Source organism: Chelonoidis abingdonii, chromosome 9, assembly GCF_003597395.2.
Source record: "Chelonoidis abingdonii isolate Lonesome George chromosome 9, CheloAbing_2.0, whole genome shotgun sequence".
Taxonomy (NCBI): Eukaryota; Metazoa; Chordata; order Testudines; family Testudinidae; genus Chelonoidis; species Chelonoidis abingdonii.
Genome location: NC_133777.1, coordinates 8771167 through 8794864, shown reverse-complemented (window position 1 = coordinate 8794864; position 23698 = coordinate 8771167). Strand labels below are relative to the sequence as shown.

At 46.2% G+C, this 23698-nt stretch overlaps 1 protein-coding gene across 3 annotated transcripts in view; it reads right to left on the bottom strand.

The window, feature by feature from the left end:
• Positions 1 to 11554: 11554 nt before the first annotated feature.
• Positions 11555 to 23698, bottom strand: part of FBXL18 (F-box and leucine rich repeat protein 18) — a 29570-nt gene continuing 17426 nt past the window's right edge. For all 3 annotated transcript variants that reach the window (XM_032767745.2, XM_032767746.2, XM_032767748.2), the window contains one exon: positions 11555 to 18149. In XM_032767745.2, the coding sequence (XP_032623636.1) occupies positions 17993 to 18149 (157 nt within the window). In that variant the 3' untranslated portion in view covers positions 11555 to 17992. The remainder of the gene's footprint in view (positions 18150 to 23698) is intronic.

Below are 23698 nucleotides of genomic sequence, written 5' to 3'. Positions count from 1 at the left end.
ACAGATGAGCCAACGAAGGTGACTTACCTAAGATCACCAAGCAGGTCTTGGGCAGAGCTCAGAAGAAAACCCAGATCTCCTGCCACCCAGCCCTGTGCCTTATCCCCTAGGCCACATTAGAGGGGCCTTTCCCGATTTGTGGTGAACGGTGACCCTTCGTTTTCTTATGGCTACGCTCAGCTGATGAAATGATGTCAGTTACCAGAGCAAAGGGCTTTCTCTTCAGCTGAGTGGAAGCAGAGATGGCTCCAGGGTGGCATGCACACATGCTGAAGGGTAGCCCTGAGCGAGCGTGTGGTGTGATGGAAGATCAGGCTGCAGCAGCATCACAAATGCTAGGGCATTATGGCACCTGCCCCTTCTGAATGTGTATTTTGAAAATATCTGCCATGATGTGGAAGGTCACGTCTTTGCCCCTGAGCACTGCGTCATCTCCCATTTGCTGCGACCTGCTGCCTGTGACTACACAGCACATCACATTGCAGCAGAGGTGAGAAAGTGACCTCGACTCTTATGGACACGATGGGCCAAATCTATCCCTGTTGACTCCTGTACATTGTAGCACAGAATCTCCCATCCCTTAACTGAGGCACAGGGACCCGTGAGAGGCCCAGACACAAAGCTGGAGCTATGCCAGAGTCCAGGCCATCTCCCTCTTCGAATATCATCCTTACTCCTTGAAACACAGTTTCAGCCATTTAGCCGGCTTACAATACTTCAAAACAGTCCCCTGATTTCCAATTCACGGATTGCCAGAGCTACATACCCTAGGACTCCTGGTACCACACAGCTCACTTTAAAACCCTCAAAAAAACCTTTTTCTTTTTTTGGTTTAAAAAAAAAGGGGGACCACAAAATATCTTAGATTTATACTTCAAAACAGCTTATTTGTGTAATTGCCAAAAAAAAATTGGTACAATGACTAATTAGCGAGCTCCTGCTTCGTACCCTGTAAACAAATGTATTTGTAACCAATTTGCAAGCACTTTGCATAAGGAGCCCAGAACACTCGTGCCTGTTTGATGCATTTTGACATTAATTTGATAACAGTGGCTTAACAAGGAATCCAGGCTCCCTGGCTATAAATATGCCACTTTTCCGTTTCCTTTTATCTGCACAGTGAAATAATGTTGCTTTTCCCCCTGCTGCAATAACAACCATCCAGCCCTTTCATGAATGCCCTTTAGCATTTTCGAGGTATTTGTTCTGCAGACAGCAAAAGGGTTTTTTTTTAAAAATATATATTTTTTTAATTCTTATATATTTGGGAGAAAGTGGTACTGGTTCTGTGATAATGGGGCTTCTGGGAAGTGCTGCTGAGAGCCTTGTCTGTTCAAAGGGAAATACGTCTCCATCCACCAATAAGTTCTGTGCTTGCGCTATCAATCTCAATATCCTATCCCCCGTCTTCAGGGCATTGGCCTGCCTTCCTCACTTGAGGCTTTACCAGAAAGCAAACAAAACAGGAACTGGAGGCCATTGGAACAATAAACCCAGCATGAAACAAGGTAGGGAATGAGGATCATATGGAAATACCTGAGTGTCAGAGCACTTTGCACCTGGCCTTCGATCTCAGTCACTAGTGTCCTTGGAGGCTGGGGCCTGAGTCCATCCAATGGATGAATAGGAAGAGCCAAAAGGATATGGCATGAAGATAGCCAAGTACAGCACTGCAGGCAGATCGTCAACATCTCCAGTAGGATCTTTATCCTTCAGCCAAAGGTGAGGGAGCGGATGTGCGATAGGAGAACCTCGGTTGGAGGGGGTCGGGACTACTGGGAGCAAGGTTGCTGTCCCTCTAATTCTATTGCTAAAACCCCTTTCACACTTTGGCCACTGCTTGTGCCAACTACGGCAACCACCATCTCCTGCTCCTTTCTGGCCTCCCATATTCATCTCATTTCATCCTCTTCCAACCTACCTAAACTGCAGCTCTAGAAACAGTCTCCCACTCCTGATGCTGGGAGCACGTCACTCTCTTCCAGTGACGAGCTGCCAAAATATTAACAACCGGTTCCCTCCTCCTTACCCCATGAGGGGGACATGCCCCATCCAACCCCCCACGTTCCTTCATAGCCGCACCCGGACCCCTGCCCCATCCACTTCCCTTCCCTGTCCCCTGACTGCCCCCTGCCGCCCCATCCAACCACTGCTCCTTTCTGACTGCCCCCTGAGGACCTTTGCCCCCATTCAATCCCCCTGTTCCCTGCCCTCTGACCACCCCGACACTAATCCATCCCTCCAACTACCTTGTCCTCTATCCAACACCCCCTCCATGCTCCCTGCCCTGTTACCGCGCTGCCTGAAGATGAGGGCTGGGCCGGGGCCAGGCTGGGCCGCGGCCAGGCTAGGAACAAAGTGGGGACACTCAGCTAGGGCCGGAGTCAGGGTGACCAGCTGGCCGGGACAGGCCCAGAGCCGCGATGCCCAGCCGGCCGGGCCCAGGGACCGGGCTGAAGCCGCGCCGCTCGACCAGCCGAGGTTGAGACTGGGACAGAGTTGCGCCACCCAGCTGGCCGTGGTCAGGACCGGGCTGGAGCTGCGCTGCTCAGGGATGGGGTAAGGGGCCAGGCCAGAGCCGTGCGGCGCCTGGACCCTTCCTCGCACCCCTGCGCCCGTACCCCAGCTACACCTGCAGGAAGCCGCTGCTTCCTTCTCAGCTCTCCCCGGCTTCCCGTGCGAACAGCTGATTCGCAGAAAGCCGGGGAGAGGAAGGAGAAGCCTCAGAAGCTTTCAGAGGAGGAGGCAGAGGCGGAATAAGGTGAGCTGGGACTGGGGGAAGGGCAGGCAGCTACTGGGGCTTTTGTTAAAATTAAAAGCACTTTTTGAAACAGTTCTCGATCGAGGGATAACCGGTTCTAAAAGGGCTTCCAAATTTAACAACCAGTTCCCGAGAACTGGTGGGAACCGGATCTAGCTCACCACTGCCTATGAGTAGGGCACTTGGAGCTAGGGTTAGGGTTCCAAAGGGTAGGGCTTCTCGCCCTAGGGTTAGGGATCCTAAAGGTAGGGCATTTGAACGTAGGGTTAGGGTTCCTATGAGTACAGTGCTTGGAGCAAGGGTTAGGGTTCCCATGGGTAGGGCTTCCCGGCCTAGGGTTAGAGTTCCTAAGAGTAGGGCATTTGGAGATAGGGTTAAGGTTCCTATGGTTAGGGCACTTGGACCCAGGGTTAGTGTTCCTACGGGTAGGGCTTTCCGCTCTAGGGCTAGAGCTCCTGTGGGTAGGGCACTTGGAGCTAGCGTTAGGGTTCCTATGGATAGGGCTTATAGACCTAGGGTTAGGGTTCCTAAAGGTAGTGCACTTGGAGCTAAGGTTAGGGTTCCTAAGGGTATGGTACTTGGAGCTAGCGTTGGGGTTCCCATGGGTAGGCCTTCCGGCCTGAGTTAGGGTTCCTAACGGTAGGGCACTTGGAGCTAGGGTTAGGGTTCCTATGGGTATGGCTTCACGCCCTAGGGTTAGGGTTCCTATGAGTAGGGAACTTGGAGCTGGGTTAGGGTTCCCCTGGGTAGGGCGCCACACCCTAGGGTTAGGGTTAATAAGGGTAGGGCACTTGGAGCTAGAGTTAGGGTTACTATGGGTGGGGCATCCCGCTCTAGGGTTAGGGTTCCAAAGGGTAGGGCACTTGTAGCTGGGGTTTGGGTTCCTATGGGTAGGGATTCCCGCCTTAGGGTTAGGGTTCCTAAGGATAAGCCAGTTGGAGCTAGGATTAGGGTTCCTGTGGGTAGGGGTTCCCGCCCTAGGGTTAGGGTTCCTAAGGGTAGGGCATTTGGAGCTAGGGTTAGGGTTCCTAAAGGTAGGGCACTTCGAGCTAGGGTTAGGGTTTCTATGGGTAGAGCTTCAGGTCCTAGGGTTAGGGTTCCTATGGGTAGGGCACTTGGAGCCAGGGTTAGGGTTCCTATGGGTAGGGCTTCCCACCCTAGGGTTAGAGTTCCTAAGGGTAGGGCACTTGGAGCTAGGTTAGTGTTCTTATGGGTAGGGCTTTCCGCTCTAGGGCTGGGGTTCCTATGGTTAGGGCACTAGGAGCTAGGGTTAGGGTTCCTATGGGTAGGGTTTACAGACATAGGGTTAGGGTTCCTAAGGGTATGGCACTTGGAGCTAGGATTAGGGTTCCTAAGGGTAGGGCAGTTGCAGCTAGGGTTAGGGTTCCCATGGGTAGGGCTTCACGCCCTAGGGTTAGAGTTCCTATGAGTAGGGCACTTGGAGCCAGGGTTAGGGTTGCTATGGGAGGGCTTCCCACCCTATTGTTAGGGTTCCTATGGGTAGCTCACTTGGATCCAGGGTAAGAGTTCCCATGGGTAGGGCACTTGGAGCTAGAGTTAGGGTTCCTATTTGTAGGGCTTCCCGCCCTAGGGTTAGGGTTCCTAAGGGTTGAGCACACGGAACGAGTGTTAGGGTTCCTATGGGTAGGGTTCCCGCCCTAGGGTTAGGGTTCCTAAGGGTAGGGCAATTGGAGCTGGGGATAAAGCTCCTATGAGTAGAGCATCCTGTCCTAGGGTTAGGGTTCCAATGGGTAGCCTACTTGGAGGTAGGGTTAGGGTTCCTATGGGTGGGGTACTTGGAGCCAGGATTAGGGTTCCTATGGGTAGGGCTTCCTGCCCTAGGGTTCCTAAGGATAGGACACTTGGAGCTAGGGTTAGGGTTCCCACGGGTAGAGCTTTCAGCCCTAATGTTAGGGTTCCTAAGGATAGGACACTTGGAGCTAGGTTTAGGGTTCCTATAGGTAGCTCACTTGGATGTAGGGTTAGTGTTCTTAAGGTTAGGGCACTTGGAGCTAGAGTTAGTGTTCCTATGGGTAGGGCTTTCTGCTCTAGGACTCAGGGTCCTATGGGTAGGGCACTTGGAGCTAGGATTAGGGTTCCTATGGGTAGGGCTTACAGATCTAGGGTTAGGGTTCCTAAGGGTAGGGCACTTGGAGCTAAGGTTAGGGTTGCTAAGGGTAGGGCACTTGGAGCTAGGGTTAGGGGTCCTATGGGTAGGGCTTCCCGCCCTAGGATATGGGTTCCTAAGGATAGGGCACTTGCAGCTAGGGTTAGGGTTCCAATGGGTAGGGTGCCACACCCTAAGGTTATGGTTCCTATGGGTAGGGCACTTGGAGTTAGGGTTAGGGTTCTTATGGCAGTTATGAGCTGCCAAAATATTAACAACTGGTTTCCTCCTCCTCACCCCATGAGAGGGTGATGCCCCCCTGGGACTCTTGCTCTATCCAAGCACCCACCTTCCTTGACAGCCACCCCCCCAGACCTCTGCCCCATCCACCCCCCTTCCCTGTCCCCTGACTATCCCCTGCCGCCCCATCCAACCCCTGCTCCTTGCTAACCGCCCCCGTGGACCCTTGCCCCCATTCAATGCCCCTGTTCCCTGCCCTCTGACTGCTCCGACACTAATCCACCCCCTCAACTCCCTTGCCCTCTATCCAACACCCCCTCCATGCTCCGTGCACCCTTACTGCGCTGTCTGGAGATGGGGGCCGGGCTGGGCCGCTCGGCTGGGGTTGGGAATAAAGCCAGGGCTCTCGGCCGGGGCCGGAGTCGGGGCGCCCAGCTAGCTGAGGCCAGGCTGTAGCCGCGTTGGCTGGGGATGGGGTCTGGCACCAGGTCGGAGCCATGCGGCGCCTGAAGCCCTCCTCGCACTCTTGCCCCAGCTCATCTGTGGGAAGCCGCTGCTTCCTTCTCAGCTCTCCCAGGCTTCCCATGTGAACAGCTGATTCGTGGGAAGCCGGGAAGGGGGAGGAGAAGCCTTGGGAGTGTTCAGGGAAGAAGACAGAGGCAGAGTTAGGTGAGCTGGGGCTGGGGAAAGGGAAAGGGAAAGCAGCTGCTGGAGCTTTTGTTCAATTTAAAAGCCCTTTTCGAACCAGTTGTCCCTTCTAAAAGGGCTTCTAAATTTAACAACTGGTTCCCGCAAACTGGTGGGAACCGGTTCCAGCTCACCCCTGCTCTCTTCTTCAGACCCTTTCCCAGGCTTCCCCTGTCCCTCAGTGTCCAAGTCAGGCTCTGTAGGGCTCTGCGTTGTCTACATCTCTGCTCCCCATTCTTCCTACTTCCTCCCAGCCAGCTCCTCCCATGTCTCCTGACCACCTGACCACTTTGCATCCTTTTCCAATGCTATTCTTTGTACTATCTTAATGCTGCCTGTCACACAGCAAACTCAGTGCTAATCTGCATAAAACCACCATAGCACCTAAAGATCCTAACCAATATCTCTTCTTCAGATGCTAACACATATTCATAGTAGGAGACAGTCCCTGCTTCAAAGAACTTATAATCTAAATAGACAAGTAGGTTTAAAACAAACAAGGAGGTATTTTTTTCACACAACACACAGTCAACCTGTGGAACTCCTTTCCAGAGGATGTTATGAAGGCCAGGACTATAACAAGGTTCAAAAAAAGACCTAGATAAATTCATGGAGGATAGGTCCATCAATGGCTATTAGCCAGGATGGGCAGGGATGGTGTCCCTAGCCTCTGCTTGCCAGAAGCTGGGAATGGGGGACAGGTGATGGATCACTTGATGATTACCTGTTCTGTTCATTCCCTCTGGGGCACCTGGCATCGGCCACTGTTGGACGACAGGATACTGGGGTAGATGGACTTTTGGTCTGACCCCATATGGCCGTAATTTTCTTTTGTTCATTAGCCCCATTTTACAGATGCAGAACTGAGGCAGACCGAGACTGACACGTGCACACGTTTGGCTTACCTGTTCATAAAAACCTCCAGTGCCAGGGATTCCACAACCTCCCCAGGTAACCTGTTCTGGTGTTCAACTATCCTTGAGCTAGAATTCTCTCTCCCAACATCTAATCTAAAGCTCTCTTGCTGCAAACTAAGCCGATTATTTCTCATCCTGCCCTCAGCGGACACGGAGAACAATTGATCACTGTCCTCTTTATAACAACCTTTTACATATTTGAAGACTTACAGCCCCCTGAGCCTTCTCTTCAGTAGACTAAACATGCTCAGTATTTTTCAGGCTTTCCTCCTATACCATGTTTTAACTCATTCAGTTTGGGATCCACTCTAACCCCCAGATCCTTGTCTGTAGCACTGCTGTCTAACCAGTTATTCCTCAATTTATATATCTGATTTTTTTCATCCTTATTGAGTTTCATCTTGTTGATTTCAGACCAATTCTCCAATTTATTAAGAGCAAGTTCCCCGTTTAAACATCTTGGGCCAAATTCAGCCCTGGTATAACTCCACTGACTGCTCTGACCATCTAAGGCGAGAGTCTCAAACCTTTTGCCAGCACCAGCCCATTTTAATGAAGTATTTCCTGCTGGGATTCCAGATAGCACAGAGTATGCAATTTAGAAGAGCCAAACAGCACCATCCGCCTTGTGTGACCTCATACATATGGGGCATGCGAGGTCATACGGTGCAGAGGACCCCCATGTTGTAGAACAAAATGTCATCCTCGCTGCATTGTGACCTCACACACACTGTACATGCAAGATCTTGGTGTGAGGTGCAAAATGGGTCCTCCACACACTAGGGATTGCCCTGACCCATGTGCTGGTGCAACCCCATTTGGGATTGTTACCCACAGTCTGGGAACCATTGATCAATGGCATATGGGTGCCCTCAGCCAAATAATCCTGTCTTAGAAATTCACTGTCCTTGAGGGTCCACCAGAGCCCATTTCCTCCAGCCTTCAAGACAGGATGCAAGACATTTATTTCAGTAGCTCTACCTTCTAGTTTTGTTGCCTCCTTAATTTTCTGTTCGAAAACTGTTTTGAATCTGTCATGGTGGGTAACCATTGCTACACAAATTGAAACAGAAAGTTAACACATGCAGTCTACAGGACCCATTCCCTGTACCAATGCAAGCCCCATAGACTCATTCCACTCTTGAGCTAGCGGGTCTGTTTCTCAGAGTGTATGACAACACAAGAAGCCAATTCAACAGTGTGAAGACTGGGAGAAGATTGCACAGAAGGCAGAGATAGAAAAGACTTGGATCATCTCCTCCATCTTCTCACTCATGAGGGACTGTTCCCTACCTTACAGAGCCATTGATAAGAAGCTGAGTTTCTTTATGCACAGCCCAGGCTGCTTTCATTGCCAGGTGATTTCTTTTAGATAGTTAGATTCATTATCTTGGCTGCAGATACTTTTCTGAATGTTCAGGTCTCCTTCTAAACAAAGCTCTGTAAGCAAATATTTGTGCAGGCCCATTCCTTGCGCTTGATACCCTGACTTTCCCTTGGCCTGAGACTGCCGGCCCTAACTTATCATCTAGCTCAGGACAGTGCCTATTTTCTGAGCCAGCCAATAGTCCCAGTCCAGTGAGACCCATTAAATAAAATAGCCCTCCACATCTGGAGTTGTTTACATGTCATACAAAGGAGTAATTATCAAGAAGAGTGGAGAGGTGGAGCATGCGGACAGGCTGCTGTTAATCAGCATGTGCGGAGGCACATCAGCTCAGATAAAAAAAAGTAATAATTAAGGTGAGCCCCTGCCTGGCAGGCATAACAACTTTTCCTGTCTGGAAATTTTATGAAAGAGGCACAACCATCTCTCACTTCACCTTACAGCTCGCAACATACGAACCTGTCCTCCTGCTACTTCATTTAGAGAGCGACGAGAGATCTTCGCTCAGAGTAGCTGTACCGAAAGACTCACACATTCCTTCTCTCTCACTCCCAAAGGGAGCTTTCTTTGACAAGCTTCTTAGGGCAGATAGGTGGGCAGTGAACCAGTTACATTATGATCTTCACCTCCTGCTGGAATCTAGCTCCGAGTTCACCCTTTCGTGTCAGTTTGACCTCCTGGCCTTCACTTGTCTTCAGACTCAAGTGGTGAATTGGTAGTCGTCCTGAGTATTTTTTATTCCATGTCCTAAACAGTTGGATGACTGATGGGCGCTGTTATACCACTACCCTGTTCCCCTCTTCTCCAAAAGTAGCTGCAGAGCCCCTTTATCTCCCTTACTCAAGTCATGGGACTGTTAAGAGACTTAGTAGCACAGAAGTGGCTGGACGGAATGGAAAGATAGTCAAAGGTTAGAATAGCTCTGCTCCCAGGTGGGCCTCTCTCATGCTAGGCAAGTCACTTAATTTCTGTGCATGCTTCTCTATCTGGAAAATGGGAATGCCACCCCTTCTTGGTAAAGTGCTCCTAGATAGTCTGCTGAAAGGCACTATTACCAGTACAAAATTTGAAAGCTAGTTGTCTCTAGGCATATGTTTCCTTTACATTTCATCCTAGTGGGACTCCCCCTCATCTGCCAGTACATCTGATGCTAGAGTTGCAGACTAAAATGTTTCAGTTATTTTCCCCCCCCCAATTCCTCCTCTCAGATTATTAATGCTGAAACAATGCGGCAAATCTCAGCAACAACACTTGGCATTCTGGAATAGACTCAGACAGCACATTCCTTCCTCAGCCTCCTCCTCTCTTATCTCTTTTCCTCTCCCCGAAAAGCACATTTAGATAACCGTTTTTGGAATGATAAAACAAAACCATAACTTAAGCATTTGTGAGTGAAATGTAGAGGAGGCTCCTCACGGGTTGCACCTTAGGTCAAACCTGCCAAAGCAGCAAAGGAAAAGATATACTCTAGTTCAAGCAAGTTATTTTGGGGAAGTTCCATGGCCCATGTTACGCAGGAGATCAGGCTAAATTAACACATGTTCCTTTTGCCCTTAGAATCTATGAAAAAGGTCACAAACCATGAGCCACTTTCAGGAGACTTGCTTGTGTCACTCCCTAGAGCTATTCCACCAGATGCAAGGAGCTCAATATTCTATGAGCTTGTTTACACACAAATTTACATCGGTTTAGTTAAACTGGTGAAATACCAGTTTTAAACAAGTGTCCGCACTGGGTTACATTTCAGTTTAGCTTGTCCCGGAACATTTAAACTCAAGTAAGCCACATACAGTTCTGCTCCCAGCTGGGCCTCTTTCGTGCTAGGCAAGTCTCTTAATGTCTGTGCATTTAAATAAACGATTTAAGCATGTGCAAACATGCAGCTATATCATTTCAAGAGTTTAAAATCACACCTTTAATGAAACAGGCATGACTGATTGTGGACCAGGCCTCAGACATCTGCTCTAGCAAACTTCATAGCCATTGGTCATTACTGGAGAAACAATGACGGAAGCTGTAGTACAGACAAGATGCAAGAATTTTTACCACTCTAGTTACAGCTTGTATGTTGTTCTACTGTAGACAGATAGAGGCTGCTCCCACTCCAGCTATTACCATGTATGAGGAGGACTTGGTACAGTACTCCAAAAATACCCTTCCATCAGGCTTAGACAGCTGATGGCACATACACCACCAACCACCTACACAGGTGCCTCTTGAAACCAGACATCAGGATTCTATCTGATGTGGCAAAGAAGAGGTTACGGACACAGAGGTGCTGAGACAGGTTAATCCTCATCCAGTTTGGAGGTCACAGAAAAAGATTTGATTAGTGGTGATTCAGACAGTTGATTATTTTTAACACTTTCACCATTTTGTTGCATTTCCTGGATTTATTTATTAAATTCTAGATTCTCTTTTCTCTGCATTGATCTCAGGTCAAATGAGTCTCTGAAATAAGGATGCTGTAATTTCACTCAACTACACAAATTGACTCCTAATACCCCCTGGGTCACATTTTGCTGCAGTTAGATTGGTCAGCTCCTTCCTGGACTGGCGAGAATGCTTGCAGGGGCACTACATTAATAGGCAGATCTTTTCAAAGAGGTTCTCTCCTCCAGCAATGGTAACAAGTGCATAGGTCTGAAAGTACATATTCAGCTTGGCCAGGGCCTGGGGACCAGGCGGCTGCAATGCATTACTTAATCTACCTACCCACCTTGAGAACTTGGGCTCAAATTTAGAGTAGGCAAAGTTCATGTGCAAGTTACCATTTCAGCTTGGTGCTGGACAGATATAAGGGGGAGGATTTTCAGGACTGGACACGTGAAGTCACCATTGTTCTGCCTCCGGTACTGCATACATCAGTTAGCAGTTACAAGTTTGACTGGTCATTTTGTGCTCAAAGTTACTGTGATTAGGTAAATTTTTGCACTGGTAATTCTGAAAATCCAGGCTTGTGCCATAAGTCTAAAGGTCTGGGAGTGAGAACCTCTAGGTTCTACTCCTGACTCTGCCACAGACTGAATGAACTTGGGCTAGTCATTTCACCTCTGTATGCCTCAGTTTACTCATCTGTATACCAAGAGTAGTCCCTATCTCAGGCAGCGTTGTGAGGCTTAGTTTATTTAGTCAAGTGCTTTGTGATCCAGGGAGGAAAGGTGCTGTATAAATACAAGCCAACACTTGTCTCCATTAAATACATAACTGAGCCCCTAACTGCAAACAGTAGGGATGTTCCAAGTCAAAACTGAAGTGGGCTAGCAAAGCTGTGACTGAGAGCTTAGAACATTCCTACCCACAATATGCTTGGCTGTAGCCAGTACCAATACGGTCCTTAACATACCCATATCGCTTCTATTTAACTTTAAACACGAAAGTGTGCCCCTTGGCAATGTTTCTTTCCCCCTCTCGTCGTTGTTGAAGACAATAAAAAGGCAGGAGGCAATGAACTAGACCTGTTTTAAAATCAGTTTCACTCTTTATTTGAAATCTTTTACATGCCACAAATGTACATGAAAAATTGCACATTGAGAATGTGGTTCACTATTATGACCAAAGAGCGAGCTGTAAATACAAGTGTAAAACAAGTGCACAGATCGAGCTGTTAAAACTGAGGAGTTTGTCAGTCATTTGCAAACAGGCTGCTTGGGTTCCTGGTATCATTTAGTACATCACAGGCTAAATCTTGATTTTAGGAGCCACCTCCTCTAGCTTTCATGTTGTTGGTGTAACACCTGTCCTCACTCTCACTGGAACATAATTCTCTTGCAGCAAGCTGAAACAACAGCTTCAGCAACAGTTATACCAAAAAAGGGGATGTTACTAAGAGACCAACTGCTCCTTAAATGTCTTTTTTTTTAAAATTCAACATTTTGACAACAAAGTTTCACCCTCTGTTGACATAGGAGTGAATACAGGAGAGTCTCAACGGTACAGGGACTTTACACTGACATTTTTCAAAGAAAATTTTGACAAAAAAGACATTTCCCTAGCAGCCTTCGGCAGAGTTGCCACTTCCACTTCAAAGGAGAAACTTCAAAAACAAATCCGATGTCCTAATGGTTTTGTGCTACGTTACTTAATTGTCATACAGCTAATCAGCAATGCCTGATTTCACATTCTCAGCACGTAGAACTTGTTCACATAAGAGGGGCTACTTACAAAAAATAAATAAATAAAACAAGGCACCAGGCATCCAGACTCCTGTGACAGTAACATAAAATGCTACACTTGAGCATTTACAAAGCTAAAATAAAAAACTTTTAGTAATTAAACCTAAATTGATCGGCCTTCTTTCAGATCTAGGAGTTTTGAATTTCCATGGGTGTGGAGGGGAGGATGTATGTATATATATATATAGTGCTAGTATGTTGTAGATCTTTTACAATTCTAATTATTTCCCTATCACTAAGTAAGATCAGGATCAATAGATGGTACAAACTGACCCCTCTCCCCAAGCATCAGGAGGAAATAAAAGAACGAGGGAGAAGGAGAAGTGAGAGTGTCAGAGGTCAATGCCACTGAAAACAATAGATATTGATGTCTCCATTCATTTCAAAACAGCAGAAAGGTCAATGTCTCCCTTGCTTCATGTTTTATGGCTGAGATCCTGCTGCTAACAGCAACCATGTTAATAGCCAGGCCTCATCCATCCTTTTATCATTACTTCTAACCAGGTTAGCCATTTTGAAAATTCAAAGGATGCTAGAAAGCAGCCGCCGAAGGAGGGAGAAGAGGGGAGCTGGCCTGGAAATTAATGGAAGAGATGTTTTTCATTAGTGTTAGAGACTGCATCTCCCCCTACCTGGGCTCTGCTTCCTTCTGGTTTGTCCCTCGCTGCCCCCGAAAAAATGAAAAGGGCCTGAGGCAACGTCCCTTCGCTATTAATCATTATTCCCTCTACAACATCCCAATCGGTTTCTATGGAAATGATTCTCCTGCTAGAGAGCCCTGGCTGCCTATGCATCTAATCGAACAGGGAGGCAGCCTACGGACCCTGCAATGGAGAGGGATTTTCCTCTGCAATAGCCAAGTCATGTTCACATTGCTCCCTTTCCAGACCTATTCTCCTCCAGGTAGGAGTGAAAGGCTTTGGCTGGACACAACATCAGCCAGGATCTCGTCTCCCATGAGCAGATCAGACAAGCTACCGCATCACCTGGAGTATTAATTTTTTGCTAAATTAAGTATTGGGATTGTTTCTGAGTTAGGAGACCCCACTGCAAAAGGTGAAAGGCTGGACCTACAAGGTGCTGAGCACCTGCAATTCTCACTGGGATAAACAAGAGTTGAGGGCTCTTGGCAAGCCCTGCAGTAGCACTCATCTGCAAAACTTTCATCCCTTCCTCTCAGTACAAGGAGAGCAATGGAGAATTCCTTTAGCCCACAGTCACTGGCAGTAATGGGGCAGCCTGTTGCCAGCAGCAGGGTAAGTCCCAGTAACAGTCAGCTAAGGAAGGTGACCGCCGCCTGTGGGAGTGTTAGTGGTATATGGTTCACGTGGCCTTTCAGAGGAAATGGAAATGCTCAACAGCAGTTTCCATTGTTGGGAAGCTCCCCAGTGCCCTTTTCATTGTGTGTTTTTACCTCTGTCATCCTAGACAATCAAGATATTGATATTGGGATTGCAGCTGGCAGCACCAGGACTCCGCTCCACCTTGGGCCACGTTGGGAAACTCAAGGCAGCTGCTCTAATTCATCCCATTTTCCCCTCCTCCTAAATTAGCGCTGTCCTCAGTTGTTTGTCCTCCAAAACGGACAACACTTTAGAGCTTTACAGTAGCCTAATGTGAGCTGGGAGCCAGATGGGGGAGTTGAGGCCCAGAGAGGTTGAACAACTTGCCCAAGGTCACACAATGAGCAAGTGGCAAAGAGGAGACTGAAAAGCAGCTCCCAGTCAGATGCTCCAGCCAACCGATCAAGCTGTCTCAATTCACTTCAATCTCTTTTCTTACTGCTGAAGTGCCACATCGCAGGGTGACAGGTTAGCATCACTCCCAGCACTCGGGAAACCTGATGACGTGACATATTATTGCTGTACCGTGAGTGGGTGGGAGGGTTTTAAACAAGGTGTCAAAAAAGAACCCAAACAGAGCTTTGCCAAAAGGCAGAGGAAGAGATCCTAACAGGATTACATTCCCTTTAAGGTGCCTTTTTTCAACTCATTTGATCCAGTCAGTTTCTCCTTACCAAAAGATAAAACCACTTTAAAAAAGCCTAGACCCCACCAGGCAGCAGAAATGGAAAGCCATTTTGTTAAATATGTTTTGAAATCAATGATCTTGTGACTAACTTTTAATTTAACTTTAGCATCCGATCCAGTTAGTATCAAAATGCATCCGTGCAAACACTTGCAAAGAACGGGAGTGTGCGGCCTACCCAATGGTTTGCTAGCAATGGAGCCCACTGCCAGCAGAGCGGTCGGGAGCTCTGAACTTAAAACTGGTGCACCTTCCTTCCCTGTCCAGCAGGGACCAGGAGCGGTGCAGAAGCAGCCCCTGTGGGAAGGGCACCTGATGCAGTTCGGGGTGCTCAAGAGAATGGGGTCAGACGATCGTCTCATGCAGACTTCCACAGATGGCAGGGAGGGATTTGTGGAGTGGAAGGGATGACATTTTGTATCAAAGAAAAACTGGGAACAAGAACAACGACTAAAAGTCCTCCCCAAAAACCACACATGGAACCTTAATGCTGACTATGCTTTGAATCCCATCTACTCCTCTGCTCAGAACATACGGTGCTCTGTTTAATAGCCCAGCACTGCCAATTGGGGACTATTAGGGTGGGTTCTTTTCCCAGTGTAAATGTTGCAGAATATAAATTGTAATTAACACCGATGCCAAAATAGCACTTAGAGAAAATAAGCACATTATTAACATCTGGTGACTCCTGCCTGGAGTGCAGAAGCGGCGGAAATTCTCACTCACAGTCAGGAGGCTCTGTAGCTGGGATGCAGAGCACAGTCCCACTGTTTGGGGATGGGGATTCTTTTTGGTCCCTTTAGCATGACCTGAGGTGCGTCTGGCTGGCCTTTCCTAGCCCTTATTCTGAATGTTGTGGTTCATATTAAGAACACAGACGTCTAAGCACCATGCCACAGGCAATACAATAATGGTCGTATACATACTTGATAAAGGGATCCACTCCCATTTTACCTAGAGGTAGGAAAGAATACAGTATCTCTTTACAAAGCAATTGACCTACAGGAAACATTTTTAAACAGTTTTTAAAAGAAAGGAGTAGGAAATGCATGGACCTATTAGAACACACCTTTTTGAACAATAGAGCCAGATCTGAATTGATTTTTTTCTGCCTATTCAGCAGATATCACAGAAATCAGATCCTTCCAGCAAGAAGAAAATGGGAGCTGGAAGTTTCCTCATAACTAGAATCCACTGAGCCATCTCTTAAGTGCCCCACTGCTTGTTAGAAAGAGAAATCCCCAAGTGCAAAAGGGTTCTTACTTATAGCATTCAGGCACCTCACTATGCACTACCTGAGGCCGCTATTTATTGGCTAGGATAGTTCCCATTACGGACTGAATAGCAGAGAACTGTCTCCAGACCTGTAACAACTCAGCTTTCCCTCTGCTCCACAGTGAAATTGCTAGGGGTTCAGGAGGAAAAGAAATGCAGCTTTAGTGATGCTTCAGTATCTCCTTATTACCTAATCCCAATAATCTGTGTTGGAGAAGGGATCTGCTCAGCAACTGCACAGAGTGGCCTCACCTGCACAAAGCAGTAATTTATTTTGCCCCCCCCCCCCAAAGTACATCTGGTTTGTGAAGGAGAAAGGAGCCCAGCCTGACAAAGAAAGGGGCTCAACCAAGCCACAGATACAAGAAGAAGTTGGAAGACAGACAGGATTCTGGAGAACTAGATAGAAAACAGTGGTAGGACCCTAGTGAAGGGGTAACAGCTACCTACCTATGCTTAACAGAAACCCCCCACAAGTCAGGGATATTTTGAAAACCTACTTTAGTTCTGGAGCACCTCATCCAGTGGCCCAGCGATGAGGGCTCTGGCTAAAGCTGCTGAAATGCTAACGGGCACCTGCTTCACGTAAAAGCATAAAACCCATCTGCTTATTTATTTAATAGCTACAAGACTAGCAGCTCACACTCCCACACCCTTGCTAGCCAATCTGTCCTGTGGGAAGGGAAAGGGAAAGAGAGCTTCAATCTGGAAGTCCTGCTCAGTGAAGGGGCTGCTGAAAAGAAAGTGTACAGAAAGAGAAGGCAATAATTAACTACTTGATGCTCTTAAAGCAAAGAGGAGTAACAAATGTGCTCATATGGGTAAATCTGGTAAGATACAGCCTCACTCTTAATAAATGGCTAATGCTGAGAAAGTATCAATGAGCACACGTATAGTTAGGTCCTCCTTGTACACATATGGGCTGCATCAGGTTGGCCCATGATTTAATGTGTAGGACAAGATAAACAGGTCTGGAAATTTTTAAGCAGTGGGAAGAGGACTAGAGAAAAGTGTCTGAAGCCTGTGTAAAGATGTGTTCTGCTATCCAATCCACCCATTGAAACCATGATTTTTTGACACTGTTCCCAGTAGCCACTGCTTATGAAACTATGGCACTGCTGTGTAGGAAACACTGACTAGCTGATTCTGTGATGTCACCCATGGATATACTGAGTTCCCAAGCAGTGATGTCACAGCACAGCTGTTTACTATACCACTGGATAGAAACTGTTCAAACTCAAATAGATAACCTCTAAGGAAAAGATCAGCCCCATATTTTACCATGGAATATTCCACTTCAAGGGAAATCCTACCACCACCTAGGACATTTGTACTAACTACGCACACTTTGGCTTTTGGCACGGCGATTTGTCCCTTTAGAAAAGGCTACATCAATAAGGCACTCTGAAAAGTGATCCAGCCCACTACAAATGCCTAAGGACACTCAGTAGAGCAGGCAAGGCTAATGAAGTGACACTTTGAAAAGACTCCATAAAATCTCTGAAATCATGCTCGTGCACATGATTTGGGGATAGAGCTGGTCCACTAGGCTCCCATCTACACTGCCAGTTGGAACAGTGTTCTAACATGTCTAGACCGCTGTTGATTTATTTATTATTTTTAGGGTAGATGAGACTCAGGTTGGAGATTTGGTAACATGGAGTTTGTGAAATCTAGAGAGGAAACTCAAGACAAATGAGGAATTCTTCCCCGCAAGCCAAACAGCCCAAACATTAACAGCAAGGAGAATGTAGCAATGGGCTTGAAAGGTTAACAATCATGATTTGCTACTTGGGGGGTGGGGGGAACACCCAAAAAAACCTGAGGTACTTCTCTCAAAAGATAATACCCTTAAATATTTCTCATCACGCATGTGTAACTATGTACACACATTTATAATAAGAGGTATGATGCATTTCATTTGAGCAATACATCTTTGTGCCCATTGTAACTGAGGGACACTAACTCACACACTATCAGGCCTCTTATTTTGCCAACAACAACAGACTCAAGCAAAGAATGATCACTGAGGAAACAACAGTGCATACTACCAAAGTACACAGGAACCCTACAGAAATATATCAGGCAACAAGGGGTGAAGGGTAAGAATGGGAGCATTCTTTCAGTTAGTTACTCTTACCTTTAACTAATATAAAGTAAAAGAGGGATTTATTATTAACCACAAGGAAATCTCCATATGGTTCCAAAAGGCTTTGATATTGTATTTTATGTGCAAGGTCTGTGTTTGCCCACAGCAAAGTTTGTCCAGGCTCTTCTGCTTTTCAATTGCACTGATTTAAAGTGATTGTACAGCATCTCGTAAGGCGGCCCATAAGCTCAAGAAGGGGGAATCCAGGCCAATAAGAAGCTGCTTCACATGTTCATCCCAACTGTTCTCCATGTGCTATGGCATAATCACCACCACAGGTTTGGAGGTTCCTCAGCCACTCTGCTTTTAAACAAGGTAATTTCATCCAAGTGCATCATGGGGACATCTCTGATGACCTCCGTCAAATCCTCATGTAGTAGAGGGAAAATGACGACATTTAATGCAGGGCGGTCTGCCTGGAAACTAAATCAGATACAAGTTATTAGCCAAGAAGAAATGCTAGTTCTGTGACAAAGGAAAAAACTCGCATGGGTAGAGCAGGAGGCAGCAGAGGAGGAAGGGGAGTCTTGCTGAGACAGGAAATCAAGTTCTCCCTCCTGTGTGGGACTGTATTACCTTGCAGTGGGTCCATGTGGCTAATTTAGGAGAAGCCTGAAAGGAGTCCTGATCCAATCCCAAAATGGAGATTCGGAAGCACATGGAGATCTTGCAAGAGGAGGAAGGGATCCTCAGAACTTTGCATGAGACATTCCTTAGCTGGGTAAGATGCTGATGGGTAGTAACTTAAACTCTCATTAACAATGGCAGGTTTTACAAAATCAGGACTAAATTGTCTGGGATGTGCCCTAGGATTGGGCCTGGGATTATCACTGAAGGGTCAGTTGTACAGCATACGGAGGATAAACATGGCAGTTAGAGAAAAAGGAAAGTTCTACCACTGCAGATACTTTTTGAGTGTTAGAATAATACATTGGCAAGAGTCTCATTTTTAATAAAAGCCACATAACCTGTGACGGATACACACAGTTCCAAGTTTGAGTAAACCCAAAAGCAAATAGCCACATTTGCCACTAGAATTTTAGTTTACTACATTTTTTTTTTTAAATCTATTAGCCCTTTACCTCCACTCCTTTCTACACTAATCTTTTTAGCCCCAACCCCTTCTGCTCCTAATTGTTTTGCCACTTAGTTCAGCAGACGTCAAGCACCACAGACCTTTGGATAGAGAGCAGACTGATGTGACAACAGGAGAGACAGAAGCAGCAGGGTTGTAATTATGGAGCAGGAGATTTAAAAAAAACAAAACAGAAGTTAAATCCATATGCAATATTTTTGAAATGAAAGCCGGCCCAGATGGCAAGTATTGTGCATGACAGCAACTCAGAGAAGTCACAGAAGAACACAGGGGGGGACAGGACTACAGGGTAAGAGAAGAACATCAGAATGAGGAAAGGTAAGTTTTTTTAGTATTGATTGGCTGGCTGAGCAGAGCCAATGTCTACACTGCTGCTGTTAGAATAGTTATGCAACTATATTTAAACACATGGGTTGTTGCTAGCAGGGTTATAGCAATCTCCCTGAGTAGTGTGTCCAAGGTTTATTCCTTAACTGTTATAGGGTAAACTGGATCCATGTTAGAACAAACCCACTGAGGCCAAGCCTAGTTTGACATTCAGGCTGTGAATCATGTGTCTGAACTGTAGTAGTGTCCAGTATAGACCAAGATTCTTGTCTATCCATGTGTCTGTACAATTCTGAGCATACCCATCACACTAAAATAATTATCCACATCGTGGTATTACAGGGCTGTAGAGTGACCGTAAGTTCAGGCGCTAGAATCCCACATGAAACTTCGGAGTACACCTCTACCTCGATGTAACGCAACCCAATATAACACGAATTCAGATAAAACACAGTAAAGCAGTGCTCGGGGGNCGGTGGATCAAAGTAAGTTCGATATAATGCGGTTTCACCTATAACGCGGTAACATTTTTTTGCTCCCGAGGACAGTGTTATATCGAGGTAGAGGTCTAATCGTTGCTGATTAAAGATTAACGCTGGCAGACATATCGTGCTGCAGTCTAATCCACGAGAGGTTCGCTGGGTGATGGATCTAAGGAGCACCTCCCACAAACATATTTGTGCTTCCTTCCATGCCAACCCTTATGCACAGAAATGTCTCCCAAAAAAGATCCATAAACCTGTCACTCTTGCCTCCAATTCCCATCTCAGGACCTATTTCTGCAGCAATGCTTGCAAGAAATTTGCCAACAAATAATGGCTAGGCCAAAGGCAATTGGATAAAGTTGGTATTTATGTGATTTCAACACTAGGACATAGCAAACATATTGGATATTCTCCCCTCCCCTCCCTCCAGCTCTTCATACGTTACTCATTTAAGGCCCACAATCCTGCTGAAGAAGAAACCATGTTATTAATCCCCATCCCGAGTGCACTAGGGCTCAGTGCAGGGGTCCACCCACCCATGCAGATCTCTTTTTAAAAAACTGGTGCCTTAGTTTTCTTTGCCATGAAGAGCTTACAACTTGTCTCCTATTTCTGTGTTTGTACGGCATCCAGCATAGCAAAACCTCAATCTTAGTCGAGGTCTCTGGATGCTACTGTAACACCACACAAACGACAAACAGAATTTATACATAATTTAAAAAGTGGAACTCCAACCAAGTTTACACATAATTTGCCTCAGAGTACTGGAAAAATACACATTAAATATGCCTTCCAAGAAGGTGGAATTATGTAAATATTTTTGAAGAGCTTTGAACGTGATCTGCAGCAAAAAAAAAAAAAAAAAAAAAAGCCAAAATATGCCTTTGAATTCTGTGATTTGTATTTTTTTAAAACTGGAAACTGTATGTTGCTCTCAAACTTGTAAATTGCATACCACAGCAAGTTTATGCCTGCGAATTCTTTCCATGTTCGATTTGCACAATTGAAAATGAAAATGAAACGCACATGGTTTACCATTATTCTCAGCTGTGTGTGCGTGCAAAGCTGCTGTTTTAGCTCCACATTTCAAAACAAATTTTAACGAGCCGCTGTCATAATGCTAAAATGGGATTAGCATTTCCCAAAAGCAGACTCCTCTGCAGATGCTGTGTGCATGTTCCTTCCGTCCTCTGCCGGCAGGCAATTCCATTCTTCATACACCTGGCCAGGTGGGCTAGATTAAGTGAACAGCACTTAGTCCTAGCACTAAAAGACCCCAGGCATGGGGTGGAGATGGAGAGAAGGGGAAGACATTGAGTTAATGAGTTGCTGCATAGCTGCTGTAATCTTCTTGAAAATTCTTCCCTCATTCCACACCTGGATGGATTTCAAACTGGATCTACCTCTGAAAGTCTATGGTGTGTTTAGTGAAAACCTGTCGGATGGAGGAGGGATGTGGGGCCGGGGAGACAAAGGAGGTGCAGTTCCAGACTTGAATCCCTGTTCTATTCCAAGGAAAACAAGCCAACAATTGTGACTGTTGCTTGCTTTCTCCTACAAATCAATCTCCAAACTAGAGTCCTCATGATTAATTACATAGAAGTAAGTTTTCTGTGCAATTGACTAGCTGGCTCTTCAGTATTGATTCTAGGGGGATCTCTGGGATAACAAAGAAAAGGACAAGCTTTCCATAGCAGCCTCTGATCCAGTATACTTAGCCTCAAACCAACAAGACCCCAGTGGCTCTTTATGCAAAAGCAGCTTTCTGAAGAGTATGTATTTGGGATATGCAATTGGCTATAGTCATCCTTGGAGCTCGAAAATGGACACATGGATTGTGATGCAGGGCACACTTAAAATTCATTCTGGCATTAGCAAAAGCAAGACCTTGCCTTCCTATTCCGTCCTTTAATTACACTTAATGTACTGCACAAGGCTGTTAGCCAAAAAGGGTTAATGGAGCTTTGTTGCCTGCCCCAAAATTATGTCAGAGCGAGTGCAGACTGGGCACAGTACGAGTATTTTCAAAGGAACAGTCTGGTAAATAACCTACACTACAATCTCAATTATTTCCAACTGGCACGGCAGGATCCAATATGTAGGTCATAGGCAAAGTCAAAAAAGGAAGGAAAAGTTGAAAGCAAATCTGTATTTCAATCAGATTTCCTTGATTTTTTCCAGGACAAAAGAGTCACTAGACTGAATTCATTATCTCATGGCAAACACCCATATATGTGCTGTCAGATGTACTTTTAAAGTGGAAACAGAATGAGCCCCTTAAACTCCACCTACTAAAGTTGCATAGGAAGGGCAGCTGAAAACAAGCAAAGTTTAGCGAAGATTATGCAACACTAGGGCATAGATTATTAATACCTCATTTTAGTTATTTGGATTGCAGTAGCTCCCAGAGACTGTCATTAGGAAAAAGGCCGCAGTGTGGTAGGCATTGTACCAACTTATTTTCTCTTGGTTATAATGAGGGGCTTTGAAGGGACTTGGTGACATCCTGCATTGAAACAAATCTCCCCCTCTCCCTGCTCCCGCAGAGACCTCCACAGAAATATAACAAAGGTTCTGTATGTTACGCATCTTCTGAATTTGGCCCATCACTTCACACGTGCCAGTAAGTAGGTGTAAGGGCAGCTAAGCTGGTATCACTTACACAACGAGGGGATGGAGGAGAGGTGTGTAGCAGGAAAAGCAACTAAAAGAGGACGACTCTAGCTCCTCTGGTAGAAGATTAAGGCAGGATCCATGAATCCACAAATTCAGGACCTGGGCTAGGAGGGTCACAAAGACACCAAATGTAAATCCACAGAGGAGAGGGGGGAAGAGGACACTATCTAGGAGTTTTGGGACCCTACATGGAGAATAGGGAGGAAGAAATACTGGTAGGCAGCCAGGAGTGCCATGATTTGTGAAGGGAACAGGGCACCCTTTGGTCGAACTGGATCCAGTCTCCATTTAGAATGAATCCACTATTCCAGTGATTCTCAAACTTTTGTACTGGTGACCCTTTTCACATAGCAAGCCCCTGAGTGAGATCCTGCCCCCCCCCCCAATCAATTAAAAATGCTTTTTTATATATTTAACACCATTATAAATGCTGGAGGCAAACTGGGCTTTGGGGTGGAGGCTGACAGTGTGTGACTCCCCATGTAAGAACCTTGCAACCCCATGGGGTCCCAACCCCCAGTTTGAGAACCCCTGCACTATTCTTCCAATCCTACCATGCTCCAGCTTATCTCCTGCCAGCATCTCAGTGTGTAAATTATACAATCGTAGACTCCTTTACACCCACTTACCATTTTGTAACAGCACTTACACATCACTTCTAACTTTGGAGCATTACTTCAGAAAGCAGCTAATTAACCAGGAAAGGGGAAATCAGTACAACTCAAATTTTGCCCTATATCTGGTCATATCAATTTCTTTCAGCCACATGTGCGCATATGTGCGCGTTGTTTCGCCTTAAGCCAGAAACTCCAGCAGTTTTGTTTTCACTGGAAGAGACATTTGAGATTTAAATGTAGGGCTGAAGCCTATAAGCGATGCCAGGGCTTGAAATTCCCTTCCCATGGCAGAAGCTACAAGGAGCCCGTGAGCAGCAGGGTACACAGTGTGCACAGTTCACAGTGAATTAATTTAGTATAAAAAAAGATTGTGAGCCAGAGTGGCAAACAGGTCATCTTAAGTGGCATGACCTATATGCATTTTCCCCTCCTTCCAATCACACCAAGCATACATACCATTAGGTTCTGCTGCTTGGGTCATTTCCAGCACATTACACTGGCACTAGGAAATTTCAATTGTCATACCCTATTATGACAATCTCCAAAACAAACATGCATGCATGCGCGCACACACACCTCCCTACCCCAATAACTTCTTTAGGGCTAATTTCCATCTGTGCCAGAGCTTTGGCTCCCTGGAATGTGCTGGTATAATTATCCCCAAGGTGCCTTCTTTCATGAGCAGAGAGCGCCATTTACATCTACCTGTCCTTCATGGAGTCTCCCCAGAGGGGTACAAAGCTGGTTTGTAGCCACTGTAAAATGGGCCAA